Raw genomic sequence first — 19,246 nt, 5'->3', positions numbered from 1 at the left:
AAGTAAATTTTTCCAGGAAAGCTATCCACCGTGCATGCTTATGTGACACCTTATCTTGACTACGAATGTGCCTCAATGAATCATGATCTGTAAATAAAACAAACTCTTTATGAAACAAATAATGTCGCCAATGTTTCACAGCTTGGACCAGTGCATAGAATTCAACATCATAAGTGCTATAATGCAACTTTGGCCCTGACAACTTCTCACTAAAATAAGAAATAGGACGCCCCCCTTGACTTAGGACTGCCCCAATTCCGCCCTGTGATGCATCAATGTGCAACTCAAAAACCAGAGAAAAATCTGGATATACTAGAATTGGTGTGGTTGTAAGCTTCTCTTTGATTAACTGAAAAGCTAACTCGACCTCCTCAGTCCATATAAAAGTCTTTCCCTTCATACAATCAGTCACTGGTGCCATGAGAGAGCTGAAATTTCGAATAAAACGCCTATAGAATGAAGCAAGACCATGGAAACTGCGTACTTCAGTTATTGTAGTTGGGGTTGGCCAATGTTTTACAGCTGCTACTTTAGACTCATCCACCTGTATTCCATCACCAGAAACAACATAACCCAAAAACAGGACTTTAGGGGCCATGAACACACACTTCTTCTTGGATGCATACAAACTATCCCTGCGGAGTAAGGACAAAACCTGTCGTACATGCCCCACATGTTCATCAAAACTAGAGCTGTAAATAAGAACATCATTGAAATATACGACCACAAATTTACCAATAAAGGGCCTAAACAACTAGTTCATGACACGCATAAAAGTACTAGGAGCATTAGATAAACCAAAAGGCATCACCAACCATTCATACAACCCCTCACGAGTCTTGAAGGCAGTTTTCCACTCATCACCAGGCCTAAGACGAATTTGATGATACCCACTCTTTAAATCAAGCTTTGTGAAAATAGTAGCACCACTGAGTTGGTCAAGTAAATCATCAAGTCGGGGGATTGGAAATCTGTACCTCACAGTAATCTTGTTAATTGCACGACTATCGACACACATACGCCACGTTCCATCTTTCTTTGGAGTCAACAAGGCAGGAACAGCACAAGGACTCATGCTCTCTCGGACATACCCTTTAGAAATCAAGTCCTCGACCTGTCGACGCAATTCTTCATGCTCTTTTGGACTCATTCGGTAGTGGGGCTTGTTAGGTAGCTGGGCACCAGGTTCCAAATCAATGTGGTGTTGGATGTCACGCAAGGGTGGCAATCCAGCAGGTAAATCATTAGGGAAAACATCAGCAAATTCCTCAAATAGTGGAACCATAGTTTCAGGAATTTCGACCTCCTCAGACACTTCTTTCACTATCAACAAAAAAACATTTTCTGTCTCCTTCAATTCATTCTGAAACTGACTAATGGTCAAAAGATTACCCGAAGGTTTTGTGACTAAGGTTTTTGGCTTACTAGGAGTTAGAGTTATCTTCACGCCACCAAACAGAAAACTATAAGTATTTCTCCGCCCGTGATGTTCAATGTTACGATCATACTCCCAAGGTCTCCCCAACAATAAATGACATGCATCCATAGGAACCACATCACACACAACATCATCCTTATACGTGACCCCAATAGAAAAGGGGGCAAGAGCTCTTTTGGATACGGTTACTTCACCTCCCTTCTTAAGCCACTGAAGTTTATAAGGTTTGGGATGATTCTTTGTCTTCAAGGCCAACTTTTGAACCGCCTCTTCAGATATCAAATTATCACAACTTCCCGAATCAATAACAAATGTACAAACTTTTCCCAAAATAGTACACGTCGAATGAAAGATATTGTGCTTAAGCCAATCATCACCATCTACCTTTGGCGTATAGTAAGAGCGCCTGACCACCAAGTTTACCCCTACATCACCGGTCACGACCTCTTCTTCGTACTTGGGTTCTTCATCATACACTGGGGTACCTTCGTCGTCTTCATGTTGGTCATCATCTGACTCAACAAACAGTTGCCTCTTACCAGCAGTTTTACACTCAAACTGTCGATGACCCGTTTCCCCACAACTAAAACACTTGACCCCATTACTGCTGCTAGCCCCCTTAAAAGATGGACCCGTATTGTTAACCCCAAATCTTTGTTGATTAGGTGCGACACGAGGTGCCCCACCAGTTGACCCAGAATTTCCTCCAGCAGAGGCAGGAGAGTAAAGGCCACCCACCCGATGGTTTTGTTTCTCACAAGCCAGTGCCCTTTGGTGCGCCTCTAGAATGGTTAATGTGTTAAATAGGTTTACAAAGTCCATGATCTGAGCCCTTAAACCTCCAATATATCGAGCAACAAGTTGTTCATCCGGTTCTTGAATATCATTTTGAGCAATCAGTTGGTAAAACTCGGTTGTATAATCATCAACCGATTTGGTCCCCTGTTTTAGGTTCTGCAGACGTTGGTACATCAACCTTTGAAAGTTGTGAGGCAAAAAGTTAGACCGCAAACATTTTTTCATCTTGGCCCATGTCACAATTCTCGCCTTCCCGAGCCTAGTTCGTGTTAATTTCAATTTGTTGCCACCATGCAGATGCCCTACCACGCAACCTAGTAGCGATTAAGGCCACCCGCTTATTTTCAGGTACCTCCTTGAATTCAAATACCTCCTCGACGGTAGCCAGCCAATCAACAAACCCTTCAGGATTTAGGCCAGTCCCATCAAATTCTAGGATATCAACCCTTATCCCAGCATCCCAACGCCTATTACCATCTCCACGTTCTCTCCTAGGTCGACCTTGTGGATCCTCAGAAGTCGAACCATCACTATAAAATGGGTTATCAAAATCATGCCCTTCAGGTTCCTGCCTCCTTTGATTCATCAAGACAGCCATCCGATCGGTCAATTGATCAATCACTTGATCCAATCGCTGATCCACTCGTGCCATAAATCGCTCTTCCAACTCCCGTTCATACACCTCATCTAGCGGTCTCTGGTTTCTTCTCGGAGGCATTTTTTTTTCAGGAATTCGGCTCTGATACCACCTGATGCAGCGCGAGATATAGACAACAAATTAGTCACGTTGATTCTAAGAATACCCGTGACAATCTATCCCAAACCTCCAAAATTCGTCACCCAAAAGGTAGAGAATTTGAAGTGGCTAAAACTTTTCTCAAAATTTATTAATGACCATCCACATTACATGATAGAGATATAAATAAACTCTAGAATTCAAAACGGGCCGAAAAAAAGGCCACAGGCCAAACACAAACCCCAAAAAGAAAAGTGCATAAAATATGAAAAACACAAAATCACATACGTTATGGTCATTTTCGTGTAGCCCATTTGGATGCACGATCGTGGGCCTCTAGAAACGTAAGGGCCCGTTCATCCACACTTGGGCCTGCACCACTTATAGGTTCACCACTCTTCCGAAATCCCCATGCTCTGATATTCTTTTGATGTAAAAGTGAAAAACTTTGTAAATGATTTTGGAACACCATCATCCGTCATCCTTACATCATAACCCAAACTATTGGCATCTATTGGTGTCCTCAATACGAGGGTGGATTATATCATGTAAACCGATTAAAGGCATTGCACAAGCCAAGGAAATATTATGTCATAATTTTTAAAATTAGCAATAAGTCTTTGAAATTGTATACTTTGATTTTATGAATACATGATTTGACCCACTTGACTTATTTCAAGTCAATCTGTTATACTTGGAACACATTGAACCAGTTATCAACCAACACAACTTAAATGGACTAATTTCCTAATGTTTTGAAACTGTATACTTTGATTCCATGAATCAATAAATTGGGCTATGATTACTCACCATTGGTCTGGTTGTAATCCTGACACACTAAAAAGTAAAAACTTATTTGAAAACTTTAAACAAAAAAAAACTTCTGGGTCAACCAACCAGATCTGCTTCGGCCAGTACAAACGGTGTGAATGTGTGATCCAAACCAAATTCATCCGACCTACCAATTTGCCACCTTTACGTAACATAATAACAAACTCATCCTCAAGCACTTTAATTGCATCATCTTAGCTCTATAACACTAGAAAGTAGTCTCGACAAAATAATTTGGCATTCGGTTTATAAAACATTTTTGCAAAATTACACGAAAGTCTTCGTATGCGGTCTTTTGTGAGTTTAACAACCCGAACCAATAAATATCCATCAGAGTATAGCAACTTTAACCCGTAGTAACAACAGAAAAACAACATGTAACAAATTGCAACATCAAAGGAACATTTCTAGATTTCAAATTCTTTTCCTTGAAAGGCCGAAAAGTAAACTGCTTATTCATGTTCTAATAGCCAGAAAAACAAGATAATAATAATAATAATAATAATAATAATAATAACAATACCTATGTTTTCTTAGCTGCAGCATCTTCTTCATTCATTTTCTTCTCCCACTTCTTCTTTCTATAATCCGCAAGCATCTGAGGCATTTTCTTCATCAACTCAGCCGTGTTAGCTCGTTTTTCAGCCGATACTCTATCACATTTATGCCCTTTGCGTTTTTTTCTCATTTCTTTCCTTTCGGGGTCATATGGCCAATCTTCTCCTGCTAACATAACCTCCTTACGAAGACGGGCCCTACGTCTTGCACTTATCCCGAGAGGCTTCCATGCCCCAAGATGCCAATATCCCCAAACGCCCTTTGAGAGCTCGTCTTTGTATTTTGTTAACTTCTCTCTCCATGGATATTGGTATTCACCAACAGCTTTTGCAATGGATTTGATTGAGTTTCCCGCCATTCTGGTGAATGAGATTCTAAGTCGAGAACACGTTTGGTTAGTTTGTTTAAAAAATGGAATTTTTTCACTTAATAATAACTAGGGGTGTAAACGAGCCAAGCACTAGAGATCGGTTTGCTAAAAGCTCAAATAGAGCCGAGCTTAAATGAACTCAAGCCTGAAAAAATGCTTGTTTAATGAACGAGCCCGAGCATGAGCTTCACTTATCGAGCTCGAGCTGGCCCAAGAGCCTAAACAAGCATATCCCTTATATCAATTTTATTTACTATATTAAATACATAAAAGAGCTAATTAACGAATAATAAAGAAGACAAGTTCAAGTCAGACTCGAGCCTGAAAAACTACTCACGAGCCAGGCTCAAGCTTGAAAAGCTATTCACGAGCTGAGCTCAAGCGTTAGAAATAGAGCTCGAAACGAGCCGAGTACAAGCTCTCAAAAGTTAAACAAGCCGAGCTCAAGCGTAGACAAGTTCAGATCATTTACACACTTAATATTAATAACCAAGTGTCTTCTTTGTTTTACTAAACGACTAAAGTCACGCAATTTTTTTATAATTACAAAAACCATTCAAGTTTCAATAATGTTCAACTATTGTGGGAACTTTTTGTACAAGTTAAAATTAAGTGACCTAGATAGAACAGATTTGAAACTTGGTTATTACTCATCAAGTATTCTTTTCAAGTTTAACGGATAATTGTGAAGAAAAAAAATCACTAAGTAATAATCAAGTTTCATAATTGTTCATTTAGGTCATGCAGATCAAACAATTACAAAAACAAAATTCACAACAATGGAACAATATTAGTTATATTATTATAGTTAGAAAACAGTATGAGAAACTTTATTGAAACAGAATAAGTTACAATTCACATAATATAAGTTAACATCTGACAGAAACATTATACAAATCAAATGAAGAAACTAATATTTGTTCACAAACCAAATGATTAATTGAAACCATATTATTCATTTAAGCAATCCAATCAGCAGATAGTAGTTGCTTGTATGCGAAACAAGTACAGCCCTTTCAATTTCTTAAAATTAGGCATTTTTTACAAAGCTAACCAAATTCGAAATTGAAACCATAATAAACGAATTCAGATTCCACATATCAAAATGCTAGTTTTGAGCATTGATTACTCAATGCAATGGATAAAACTTTGTTAGATAAGAGACTTACAGCAGATGGATCTGAAGTGGACAATAGATTAAACTGGATTCATGCGCCGTCGACCGGAATACAAGTACGATGAATGGATCCGAAGACTGATGCAAATGAAAAGAAAAACCCTATAATCGGTAAGTTACGTTTTCTACCCTTCATGTTTACAACAAAGGATATATTGCCTCCCTTATTTTATTTCAAGTAGTTTGGCGGCATATTTTAACCCGGGCACATTTTGACTCGAACCCGTTCTGACTCACACGAATGCTGACACGGACAAGTGTTGACTTGGTATGCCACCCAACTTGACCTACCTATTTTGCCAAGTAATAATAATACCAAATTAATCGACAAAACCCTAGAAAATGTTTAGTTTAAAAGAGAACATTACATCCAAAAATGTGTTATGAAACTAACCTAATAGCAAAGTAAAACAATAAGAAAATATAAGTAGAAGGGGACCGCACATTTTGGATGCTCTTTGTAGAGATGTGCGTATGTGCTATAAATGCAGTGATTAATTTCTGGATGGGGAGATATCTATCGAGTTTGGTAGAGTTCGTTGCGCCTACTCGTCTTACACCGCTCTCAAACCCGATAATAGGATTAACCAATTGTAGTGGGTACTTTATGGAGACATTTTGTTTCCAAGGTTGCTATGATGGGTGTTAGTAAGGAAATGACCACCTTAATGATCTTTAGTTTGGAGTTGGTGTGTCGAGTGGTGTAGAGGCGATATTACACAGCGTCAGCAATGTTTTGAGTGAACGTCACATTTATGGGTCTCTTGCCATGCTTACAGTGGATTTTTCTAATGTGTTTAATATGTGGATAAAGAAACCTTACTTCATGAGGTAAGGATGAGTTGGTCTTCTATGTCTTTGTGGGGTTGTCTTTGGCAGTAGAGGCTTCCTATGCCTTTGTGGCCTCGAGTTCTCAAATTGGTTGCTTCATGACCACATCTTACAAGAAAGTGGTAGCATGCATGGATTTTGATTATGTTTGTGCTTTGGCTTGCATTTATGATACTATTTAAGCCTCGACTTCAGCGATATTACTTACAAAGATACCACCTCCCCCCCCCCCCCCCCAAAAAAAAAAAAAAGGAAGGTCAACATGCAGACCAACTAATAGTTTGGTCGTCAGATAGATGGGAGAGAAACACGTGTGTGCAGATCTAACAGGGATTTCCCCTTTTGTGAGCTTAGAGGTAGTGCTTTCATGGTGAGTTAGATTGCATTAAAAGATACTTCATGCAAAGTGACCACACACGAGAAAATGTGTGTTGACAACCAACCCATGTGTATACATTTTGCGTGTGATATTTTTGGTTTCTTTTGGCTTGAAGTTGTGGAGCTACTTAGTCGTTTCAAACAGGTTATGAATAATAATGTTATGATCCCAAGATCTATGAATGTAACTTTTAAACGACTTAGTTTTACTATTGAAAAAGAGCTAGTTGCATAATTTGTTGCTCGGTTATCTTCTATTTCAATGTGAACACCACTCTTTAATGAATAAGATAACCAGTTAACTTGATCTCTTCTATCATTTTCAAAATCCTTATATTCTTGTTGAAAAAAATATTATCATTCTTGCTTTTCAAATCACCCAACAAGGAATTAACATAACCAAGTAGCAACTGAATCATCTTCCTTTTTAGGTCGCTTGTTGAAACATTTTAATATGCATTAACATGCATATAGATAATTGAAAGGCACTATGATATGACCAATTGGGTTAAGTCTTCATTGGGTCTATATGTAGAAGAATAAAGAGACAAGAAGAATAAAGTGGCATGTTGTTTTTAATTATAGCCTTTCAAACACTACTTTATGTGTCTGGATTTCTCATGTTGTGATCAACAAGTTATATCGTTGGATCATTTCCATTTTTTTTAATAATGTTTGAACTTAACTTAATATTCAGATAAGCTTTTTTGAAACAGAATGTCAATCGTCCATACTAATTTTGATGCTCTAGGACTGATTTATTCAAGAACACCATCAAGTTGGTTTACCAACCACTCTGAAATAACCCCTTTGAGTCAAGTTTCGAGCTTAAGACCTTAAAATTCCAAATTTTAATCATCACCCTTATAACATTGCACCAAAATGCCAAATCATAAAACACCACTTTCAAATGAAATGTGAAATTGACAAATAAAATAGACTATGTGGTTAGAAAAAAGGCCTTACAAAGTTACAATAGAATTGTTTTTTTTTTCTTTTCTTTTTTTTTCATTTGAATTGTTTGTTTTTAGCCTTTTACCACATTTTATCATTTTATTTTTTTCCTCTATTGATAACTTTAGGGAGTCTTTAGGATTCCTTATTTTACCTCATTATGACGTATTTGAATCATAAGTTATAAGTTACAAAGTTAGAACTTATGACTTATATACTCACAATCTTTAACTTTTCCAAACCCCCTATGTCATAAGGAGCTAAAATAAGCAATCTCAATTCTCAAAACACTCTCTTAATTTTCTTCCAAGCTCCAGGTCTTATCAAGTTTCACTTTATTGCCTCATAGTATTTATAAAAATACAATATAACCCTTATGTATTATAAATTTTAATAAACCATATATTTTAAAAGTATATATAACTGCTATTATTATTGTTCACGATAATGTTTTATGTTTCACTATGATTTGACGAGTTAACACGCCACAACGCGCTTGCGTGGTTGAACGTTTTATGTATATATTTTTTTTCTAGTTTAACGATCCTATCATAACGTGTGATTCTAAAAGCAGTTTGCTTTATAAAAGCAATTTTATACATGACCAACGAACTTAACAAATATTTATGTCACATCGTCTCTCTTCATTTTTTTTAAATGGTATGCAATATATACGCAATAGATTTAGAGCATCAACAATTCTATGTAAGTTCTAATCCTCACAAGTCATTGCCTCAACTGTTAAAGTCAGATTTCAATTCTTTCTTCAAAACACTCATTTTTCCTACAGCATTGTATACTTTTTCAGACACCATATTTTCAACTACTTCCATAAATAATTTATATAAATCAAATTACTTTTATAATAATTAATTTTTTTATAGTTTGTATATATTAAAAGAATTTTAAAATTGAACTAAAAAAATTGTTACATAAATAAAAATAAGATGTTACGTAAACAAAACATCACATAAATAAAATGTAAAAGGTTACATAAATCAACATATAAAATAAAAGCGATACTAAATGGTTGATTACTTTAAATGGTAATCGCCATTTGACTTATCCAAATCTGCATCGTCTTCGTATGAATGATCATATTTATTATAATACAACCATCTATATTGGGATCATCAAAACGTGGTACGTAATCCTCCTCTTCATCCACTTGACCATCGATGAGCAGGTGAAAGTGTGTGCTTGTAATGTTTGATATTGTTTGTTTTGATTGATTTATCATGTTAAATGCAATTATTATGTTTAGTTATGTACGTGCAAGTAACAAAAGCTTAAACAAGTATCTCAGAGCACTTATAGTGAAAATTAAGCAATAATCGAGAAGTGGAATGAGTGAAGAAACATGTCATGTGAAAGCGGAGTTGGAAAGAAGAGTTCGTGAATGCGGGAAGACCAGAAACGAAGAACTAATTTTGCCAAAAGTCTTCGTCGAGGAACACAAAGAATAAAGTTTGAAGAACGTGACCAAAACAAAGAAAAAAAAAGTGTTGCGGACTACGTGAAGATGTGGTTGCAGTCCGCAACCGACCCTAAATTCACAAAAAACATTTTTTTTTTTTTGAGTTTTTAAGCCGTTAGGATGAATGAAAAAGGGAAGGGGGGTTATGAATTTTCTTTCTTCTCCAACCGTTTTTGGTCATTCTAGGTAGGGGTGTTCAAAATACCCGAACCCGATTAACCCGACCCGACCCTAACCCTAATAAGCTTTTTAGGGTCGGGTTAAACATGGTCAAAAAGTATTAATCGGGTTATTCGGGTTGACCCGAATAACCCGAATTGTTAATAGGGTCGGGTTTCGGGTTCGTTTTTAGAAAAAAAATCAGGTTTCGGGTTAACCCGAATAACCCGATTAGTGGTTTTTGTTTGTGTTCATTTAAGTATGTTCATTTGTGTTCGTTTATGTTTGTTTGTGTTCATTTACTCATGTACATATATGTTTATTTACGTTCGTTTATGTTCGTGAACTGTTCATTTATATTTTAAATGAATGAATATAAACGAATATGAACATGTTCATTTTTTAAACGAACGAACATGAACACAAATATTTGTTCGATTAAGTGTTCGTGTTCGTTTAAAGTTAAATAAACGAAGACAAACAAGTCTTGTACGTGATCGTTTGTAAGGGTGTTCATGGTCCGGTTTTAACGGTTTTTAGGACAAACCGTGAGCCAAACAGTTAATAAAAAAGAAACTGAACCGTTAAGATAGGAAACCGAACCAAACTGAACCGTTACTAACAGTTTGGTTTCACGATTTGGGTATATATATAAGAAAAAGTACGAAACAAATTATATTAGTTACAAAAATTCCTGTATTGCATACCATCATGCTACAAAGGATCTGCTCAAGTTTTGAGGTGCTGTCTAAAGTGGACATGTGTAAGGTTCTTAAAAATTAACAATAATCGACTAGATCTACTGATAATATATATGCAACAAATCAGCTTCAATCTTAATCTAAAATGAAATAACAAATAGAATTGGAAATTTTAATACCATAAACACACCTTATTATAGTAGTACAGTTTAAGCAAGTTAATAGTCATAGCCAAGTTTTACTTTTTTTAAGCCTAGCACAAAATATAAATAATTAACTACATGTAGTATAATATATATATATATATATATATATTTAAAAAAAATAAAGTATATTCATCTTACGATTCGATCTGGTTATACGGTTTGAAAATTTTAAAACCGTAAACCAAACCGTTCTTTGCGGTTTGAAATTTTTGAAACTAACCGACCAAAAGTTAATAAGAAAGTCCGACTATGAAACTAAACAAATGATCGGCTTGAACGGTTTCAAACCGAAGTATCGAACCATAAACATCCCTAATCGTTTGGTTCATCTACAGTCCTATATGCAATAATAAGATAAATATTGTAGTGCACTGGTTACCAACACAAAAATCAACTTAAAATATATAGCAACCCGACTAACCCGACCCGAATAACCCGAAACCCGATTAACCCGAACCCGACAAACCCGAACCTTAATAGGGTTGGGTTGCGGGTTAGATTATTTTTTTTCAAAACCCGATTAACCCGACCCGATTAACCCGAAACCCGATCGGTTGACCCGATTAACACCCCTAATTTCAAGGCCATTTTTGAAGGTGTCAATCATCCTCCGAGCTTATTTCTTCATGCAAACATAATTCCCATCAATCATTGACGATTCCATAATGATGATGCAAGGCTAAAACCCTTCGATGATCACCTTCAGGCTAATGATTCTTGTAAGATCATTTTTATTTCGGTTTATATACACATTTGTATATATGTATATAATTTATGAATCGTAACATATTAGCGGGTGAAAGGACGCATTACTAATTAATTTCTTTTTCATAATTATTACTATAATACAAATAAGAATTTTGGGGTCGCAAGTGGCCTATTTGGCGGCACCGTATTGTTCGATTAATTTTGCTTTTTTAGTTCAGTTATCATAATAAATGTAATAGAAGCTGACCAAACTTTACTTTATTTTTTTGTTTTGTTTTAGTTCCAGTACCATAACAAACTTGAAAGAAACCGACCGAGTTCCCGCAGACTCGCGACCTTATTTAAAGCCCATGACCGACAACGCTCGGGTTTTACCAATGCGCAGGTTTACCGATCGACCCCCCCCCCCCCCCAAATGGTCATTGGTCCACCTTAATTTTTATATTTTTTTCACTTTTTAGTTCCGGTGTCGTAACGTATGTAATTAAAACCGACCGAATTCGTGTCAAGTTACTGCATCAATGCTCGGGACCACAACGATTAGGTTTTACCACCACCCGGGTTTGCCAACCAAATAAATATCGTCTTAAATATTTAGTTTTCTTATATGTTAATGTTTTTATATGTTAATTTGACGAAATAATATTTTGGGTTTGAACGCTCAAATTTTACCGAATTCGTGTTGATTCATCGTCGTAACGCTCGAATTTTACCCCCGTCTGTGTTTAAACGCTGGGGTTTTGCCAGCTGTCCCGGCGCAACGCGCCGGGTAAAAAAAACTTGTATATATATATGTGTGTGTATATATATTTGTATAGCACTTACAACCATCTTCAAGTTACAATATTACCATTTTAAAAAATATATATAATAATAGAAGAAATGGTGTTAAGGAAACAATGAAGGTTAATATAGACATTGGTGCCCTTAAAGAGGGGCACTTTTGGATCTATGAAGCCTCGGCTTTTTGGGAACCTGAGCAGTAGAGGCTGAACATAACTGCAAAACACAAAATATAATAATAATTTTATTAGCACTAAAACTGATTAAACTAATAATCTATTGATATGGTGTTTGCCTATTTATAAATATGGTGGTGGGTTTTGTTCTTGCAACTTCAAGATATCTGGATTTGAAAGAGAGAAGCTTTGGGTGACGACAAAGATTAAAAAGAAAATCGTCGCTAGAAAAAAATAAAATAAAATTTGTTAGTTCACAAAATGTTAAATATATAAAAGACGGTGTACATTAAAAGTAACATTTGATAGGGCTATAAAGAGGCCAATTCTTCCTTTTTAGAAGGTTACAAACACCCTGGTAGACCCTTAAAACAGTATTAAACTTTTATAGTAAAGTATTATTAAAATATGCTTTCAAAATATATTTGCAATAACTATTTTCTATTTGTTGTCGTATAGCAAGTGACATAAAGAAGGTTGAGACTACGATTAGGTTGGCTCGTGAATTGGGAATAAATTTCGAAGGCATGGAAGATCTTGTCGTAAATAGAACTAGAAGGGTTTAATCTCTAGGTTGAGGTTTGGTTAAGGTCACTCCGCTTTGATGGTTTTTCGGGTATTCCCTTTTTAGTTTCTTAGGGGTTTATTTTGGTGTTTAGCCTGTCTTGTTTTTGTTTCGTTGGTTGTTTATCTTGGAGTTTTTGTTAGTTTTCCGACAGCTTTTTTTAATAAAATTTGCCGTCAAAAAAATTATTTTCTATATATATATATATATATATATTATTTTAACTAATTTAAAATATATATTAAAACAACAAATTTACACATAAATTAATTCTGTCAACACACCTTGCATTAATCAATAAATAATAAATCAAATTAATGGAAAAACCTCAAAACCAAGTTGTGATAGCTTTAACCAATATTTTAATCCGAAAGGAATTATGATATTACCTTTCAAACAATTTAGGTATGTAAAATACACTATTATTAACTGTTGATTATACTAGTAATTATTAAGTCTTGATTAATCTACCTATATTATTAAAGCAACACAATTTTTTCACATGTTATTTAATTAAACTTTTCACATAGGCTTTAAGTGTGCAAGTTTCCATTATTAAGAAAAGAGGAAAGTTATTAATTCATCTTAGCTGAGTTGGCAAGCCATGAATATTTTAAAATTAAGGTAGTGAGTTCAATTCCTTTCAACAACATATTTTTTGTTTTTTCATTTATGAAGGGGAAATTGTAAAAATAGAAACTTGTAATGGCATGTGAAAAATTGTGTTGCTTTAATAATATAGGTATATATAGTATAGATTATGCATTTTGATAGATTTTTGGTAATTATTTTCTAATAAAAGCATAGCACTTACACTAAAAGTATATGGTTTTATGGTGTTAACTTAGAGCATGTTTGGGATTAAGTTTGAAAAATGTTTATTGGCTAATTAGCTTTTTCAAAAATCCATTTTGAAAAGTTAGGATTTGAGGCTTTTAAAAAATTGCTTTTTAATCCTTTCAAAAAGCTAAAGTAAAAGAGATTTTTGTGATTGCCAAACACATTTTAACTTATTGGCTTTTGAAAAACACCAATAAGCATTTTTCAAACTCAATCCCAAACATGCTCTTAAACTACTTTCATGTATAAGAATGGTATCTTAAAACAGATTATTTAATTACGTTAATGCTTATTTAACGACGTTTGGTACCGTACTAAACCTTTGGCTCATTGATTACCATTATTCAAGTTCGAATCTCATAATAGGATTTTAACCATCTCAATTTTTTTTTGATGCTCCAAGATATCGAACTTGAAAGCTCCCCAAGAGAAAACCCCAAGGCGAGAGGCTTGATGGCAATTATGTTGATGATTAGAAATGTGAAAAATATTAAAATGCTATCACAAATATTATTGAATACCTCTTTATGAAGCCTTTTGAGTTTAGCGTTTTCTTTCATCAGTCTTAAGACTTCATGTTCCAATTCGTCTGCACGAGCCTACAAATATTTCGAACATTTAATCAGTTATTATATCACCTATTAATCTTGTAACTATGGAGTTTGTGTCATCACAACCACCATTTTTTTTACATATATATACATATGAAAACAAAGAAAACAATTCGACAAATTAGTTGTGTGATGTAATTAAAACGTATGAAGCTTGAGACCTGGGTTTGAACCCCCCTCACTCCCCCCCCCCCCCCCCCCCTACTAATTTGCTCATTTGACAAATTTAGTTCCGCTATGTTTAATAGTTTGCTTAAATCCCTTACAAACTTGAATTAACTATTGCACATTTAATAGCACATGATTGTTATTATTATTTACTTAATTTATACATTAAAAGTAAACATTAGTTAACTTTTAATAATCCAAATTAACTATGATTTATTGGTCAATAAAAATCTATACTAACAATGTTGCTAATTGAAATAATCTTTATTTCATTGTTGACAATAATCACATTCCAATAGAAAAAGTAACTCATTCGCCCTAAGTGAACTATCAATTAAATTTTATTGAAATCAATATGTTATAAATTTGTTTTGAAACGACATAAATAAAAGTTAGGAGCAAACAGGGTTGCTTTACTAATAGAGTGTGAACATGGGCTAACCCGTTATATAGGATGTGGGGTCAACTCCCAGGGTGCAGGGTTAACTATCCCCACATTTTTTTAAATAACGTATATCATGTTTTTCCAACCGCCCGTTGAGATTTTCAAATGTGGAGTACTTGGAGACACCCCGAGTTTATAAATTTAAAAGAAAAGGAGCATACATACGTTGCATTTGAAAAGTTGAATGTCGTATTAAGGGATATCCAAATTATCAGAAAAAATTAAACAGCTCGTTAGAAAAAAAAAAAGTTTACAAGCATGTTTGACAGAGAGCTTCTAGGAGTTTTTAGGAGCTTCTAGGTTCAAGCTTTTAAAAAAAAAGCTTCTACTCAATTAAAAGGCTTGTTTGGTTGGAAGGAGCTTGAAGCTTTTAGGTAATGAGAAAAAGCTTAAAGCTTTAAGCTTCTACTAGTAACATTTAGCATTTTAAATTACTTAAATAACCTTCCATAATAGATAAATTTACTATTATATTTTTTAGTTATGCCTATTTTGGTCATTTTATACATTTTATTAAAAGCTTCAACTACTCCGCCAAACATCTAAATATATCTAAAAAGCTACAGCTACAGCTACCAGCTTCAAGCTATAGCTACCAATTAGTTTTGTCAAACATACCCTACATATCTATCACTGAGTGTAGTGCTCGTAACGATGAGTTAACGGTGTAATTGTAACATATTCTTTGTACAGATTAATATTACCGGTCAATGAATTATACTATTCTATTAAAATTGAATTTGCTAAAAAGTAAAAGGAATGCATAATATTCTTTGTATAGATTAATATTACCGGTCAATGGATTATATTCATTCTATTAAAACTGAATTTGCTAAAATGTAAAAGGAAAATCGTAACAGTTGATCGACAACCAAGGCCTAAAGCTAAAGATGAAATAAAGTTGATTAGGTGATGTGGGTGAGAGACAACCATGCATAATCATTGTTTATACATAGTGGTCTTAGTTTATTTGTTATATAAACATGAAAATATATATTATAAGAACTGATTTATAATAAATTGTAATTGATATATTATTTCGTGTGTACCATGCTTAAATAGATTGAAATTAGAAGATATGATTAAATATTAACACCCCATCTTAGTTATAGCATAAATCCAAATCATCCATCCATTCGTCCACTTGAAGATAATAAAAACAAATTAGTTAAATACTTTTATCTTTTCCATTAGTATACAATTGGACAAGTTGTGAAGTTGATCCAACGAAGTTTATTTTTTTTAAACGGTGGTTTTCTTGTATTTAATTAGGCTACCGCACTTTTTAAATTTAGAGAGCCTCGATGCCTCACTTTGGCCAGACTTTGTTATCTTAACGGGGCCCACGCTGGCTTCAGAGTTTGGCTTGGGCGTCCCTGGGAAACCATACCATCGACTGCCACTTGACAGTTGTTGTGCCAGCGCAATAGCAGAACTCTCTGGTGTAACACACGGTGGGACGAAAACCCGGATGGGCTCAGGGTTCGAGCTGACAACCTTTGCATAAGGCCGAGCTCAAATCATTCACAGCCAATATCTACCTAAAAGTGACACAAGTGGGATTCAAACTTGAGTCTCCACTGAAGACCCCAAGCCTCCTACCACTAGACCATATGTGATTATCCTATACAGAATGTTAGTTTCTGTCAAGAGAATTAGAAAAAAAAAAAGATTAACAGTGGGGAAAAACATTTTGAATATAATAAACAAAATGCACAAAACAAATATGTTTGGTTCTAATTTCAGAAATATATACAATGCACAATTAGATAGTCTTTTCTTGACTAAACTCTTGAAAGTTAAAACTAAAACTCTCAGGGGAACACTTGGTTAAACTCTTGAAAAACTCTCAGGGGAATCTGATGTCGCGAGGGCTAATCTAACTATATACAATGTTAAAATACGTTCTTAGATTTGTGAAATGTTTATTAACCCTTAATTAGGTTATAATTGAAAGTATTGTATTTTTATGGAAAGAACATTTTTTTTTCCTCTTGATAAGTGGGTGACGATAATTGTTCAACTTAAGATGGAAAAGGCATCTTCTTTAGTATTCTCATCATAGTTTTGGGCACACTTTAACTATATTAATTTTAATGTCAAATTTATTTATCTAAACCACTTTATTTAAGTTGCCTTTTATTCAAAACAATCTTTGACCATTAGCATATTTTTGGCTAAAAACTAAATCCGACCAAAATTAGCCATGGATTGAGACGCTGACGACTGAAAGTTAATTTAAGAAAGGCCGGTGTCAAGCAATTCAAGCAATAACAATCACATTTATGTGTTAGCTTATTTGGTGACCGATGAAGAATGAAAAGATCTTCAATGATAAGCCAACCACCAACGAAAAATTAATGAGTGACATATATAAAGGCGAGCACATACTTACAATATTATTTGTTTCAACTTTGATAATTTTCCTTTGTAATATTATTGTTTGAAATCTTTGTGTATTTGTTTCTTTTGCTCTAGCTCATTGCTTTGTTGTTTGAAAACATCAGTTCATAAAAAAAAAGTTAAAACCTTTTCTATTAATTTACATTTGTTTGGTCTTCTTCGTATCCAATTATTTCAACATTTATTTGGTTTCTTGGTTGTAAAGTACTCAAAGTAACCATGCATAATTAAGTCCAAATGATCTCATTCAAGTTAACGTGAGCATAATAATTTTAAGCATTACAGTTAGCTTAGATATTATACATATATAATATAAATATAAATTATTTATATATATAGATCACTAGATATACACAAACAGAAGGTAAAATAAAAACTCTTTTGAGTTGAGAAAACTCTCGGATCTCATTTTTTAATTAAATTTTAAATCTTATGATCCACAATTAAAGTTAATAAAAAATATAAAGGTAAAACTAACTTTTCCTCTCTTCTGAAAATATATGTAAAAGTTAGTAAAAAACTAGCAAAACATTTTTTTTAATGTTTTTTGTATTAAATGCAACAAACACATATTACAGATGTAAAAAAACAATGTTATATAGGGTTTTCTCGACTCAAATGAGTTTTCATTCCATGCATTGCCTGCACAATATATATATATATATATATATATATATATATATATATATATATAGAGAGAGAGAGAGAGAGAGATACCTGTGCTTGCTCTGGATCGAGCAGCCGACTCACGATTCTTCATCAAACGCTTAAACTTTTCAGTGTATTCAGGTGGGGATGTTTGTTTCACTATTATGACATTAGGTGGAGTGACTACTGTTGAATTGGTATGTGGTGGTTCTTGATCATGCCCAGAGTTGCCACTAGTACTACTCAGGCTTAACATGGTGGAGAGTGGTGGTAGTGACGGTGGCGGTGGTGGTGGAGAAGGGTGGTGGATGGTGGGCCGGGGAACCGGAGCAAAGAAATCTTGGAAGTGATGAGTGGTTGTAGGGTGGTGAAGTGATGGGAGGCTGCTTATGTCTTCCCATACATCATCCATAGGTTTCATTGCTTAGAAAATTTGATATGTGTTTGTGAAGATGCAGTGAATATGAGGGTGGTGTGGTGTGGTGTGGTGTGGTGTGGTGTGGTGTGGTGGGGGAGATCATGTTTCACTTGGATAATCTATTATTATAGTGAGGGTAAGTTATGTGTTAAATACTTGTTAATTGCATTTACTATATAATAATGTTATGTTTAAGGCCCATTTGCAAAAAAGAATATATATTTTTGTTTTAGGAAATATAATATTTATTATTACATATATCAAAACATCAAAAGAGGTTATTACTTTTTCTAGGTATCATACAAGAAGCATAACCACCAATGACATGATATTCTATTCCTCATGCCTCTTAAGTCTAACCATAGATAATGTTCGGGTTTGTACGTGGAATCATACATCATACACAATTAAAGAAAATGGTAATTATACATTGAATGTTAAATGCCCCAAACATCAAATAACAAATTCAACACATAGTTCAGATAAACACACAATGTGATAATTAGCATACACATGACTATATGACTATATATGTAAACAAAAAAAGGTACATGATGTGTAATGTTTTACATTAAAAGTCACGTAACATAGTAGTGAAAAACAAAATAGAATGAACTATTGTAAAGAAATAAAAAAAAAATTTGGCCGGTTAATAAAACAACCATTAAAAATGCTTATGCATGGTAAGATTGCTACTTAATTAAGTTATAATCTTTGTTATAACAAAGACTTGACATCTATTGCATTAACTGTGAGGAATCACCATGACGGGTATAAAAAGACTAGAGACCAAAACCCAAGGTCCTCAATATTGAGCTTCCTTTATAGGCGGAGCCTCTAAATACGATGCTATGAAAAACACTAGAA

General features: G+C 34.4%; 1 protein-coding gene across 1 annotated transcript; it reads right to left on the bottom strand.

The window, feature by feature from the left end:
* Positions 1-4,306: 4,306 nt before the first annotated feature.
* On the bottom strand, positions 4,307-4,719 carry LOC143621816 (uncharacterized). Its single transcript, XM_077093127.1, has one exon. It carries the CDS (start codon positions 4,717-4,719, stop codon positions 4,327-4,329), a length of 393 nt encoding a protein of 130 aa, XP_076949242.1. The 3' UTR covers positions 4,307-4,326.
* Between the last annotated feature and the right edge of the window lie 14,527 nt (positions 4,720-19,246).

This window comes from Bidens hawaiensis, unplaced genomic scaffold (assembly GCF_021521415.1).
Source record: "Bidens hawaiensis isolate Kalapana, Puna unplaced genomic scaffold, B.hawaiensis_p1.1 tig00002977_1, whole genome shotgun sequence".
Classification (NCBI taxonomy): Eukaryota; Viridiplantae; Streptophyta; class Magnoliopsida; order Asterales; family Asteraceae; genus Bidens; species Bidens hawaiensis.
The sequence above is the reverse complement of the archived record's forward strand: the minus strand, read 5'-3'. Positions and strand labels throughout refer to the sequence as shown.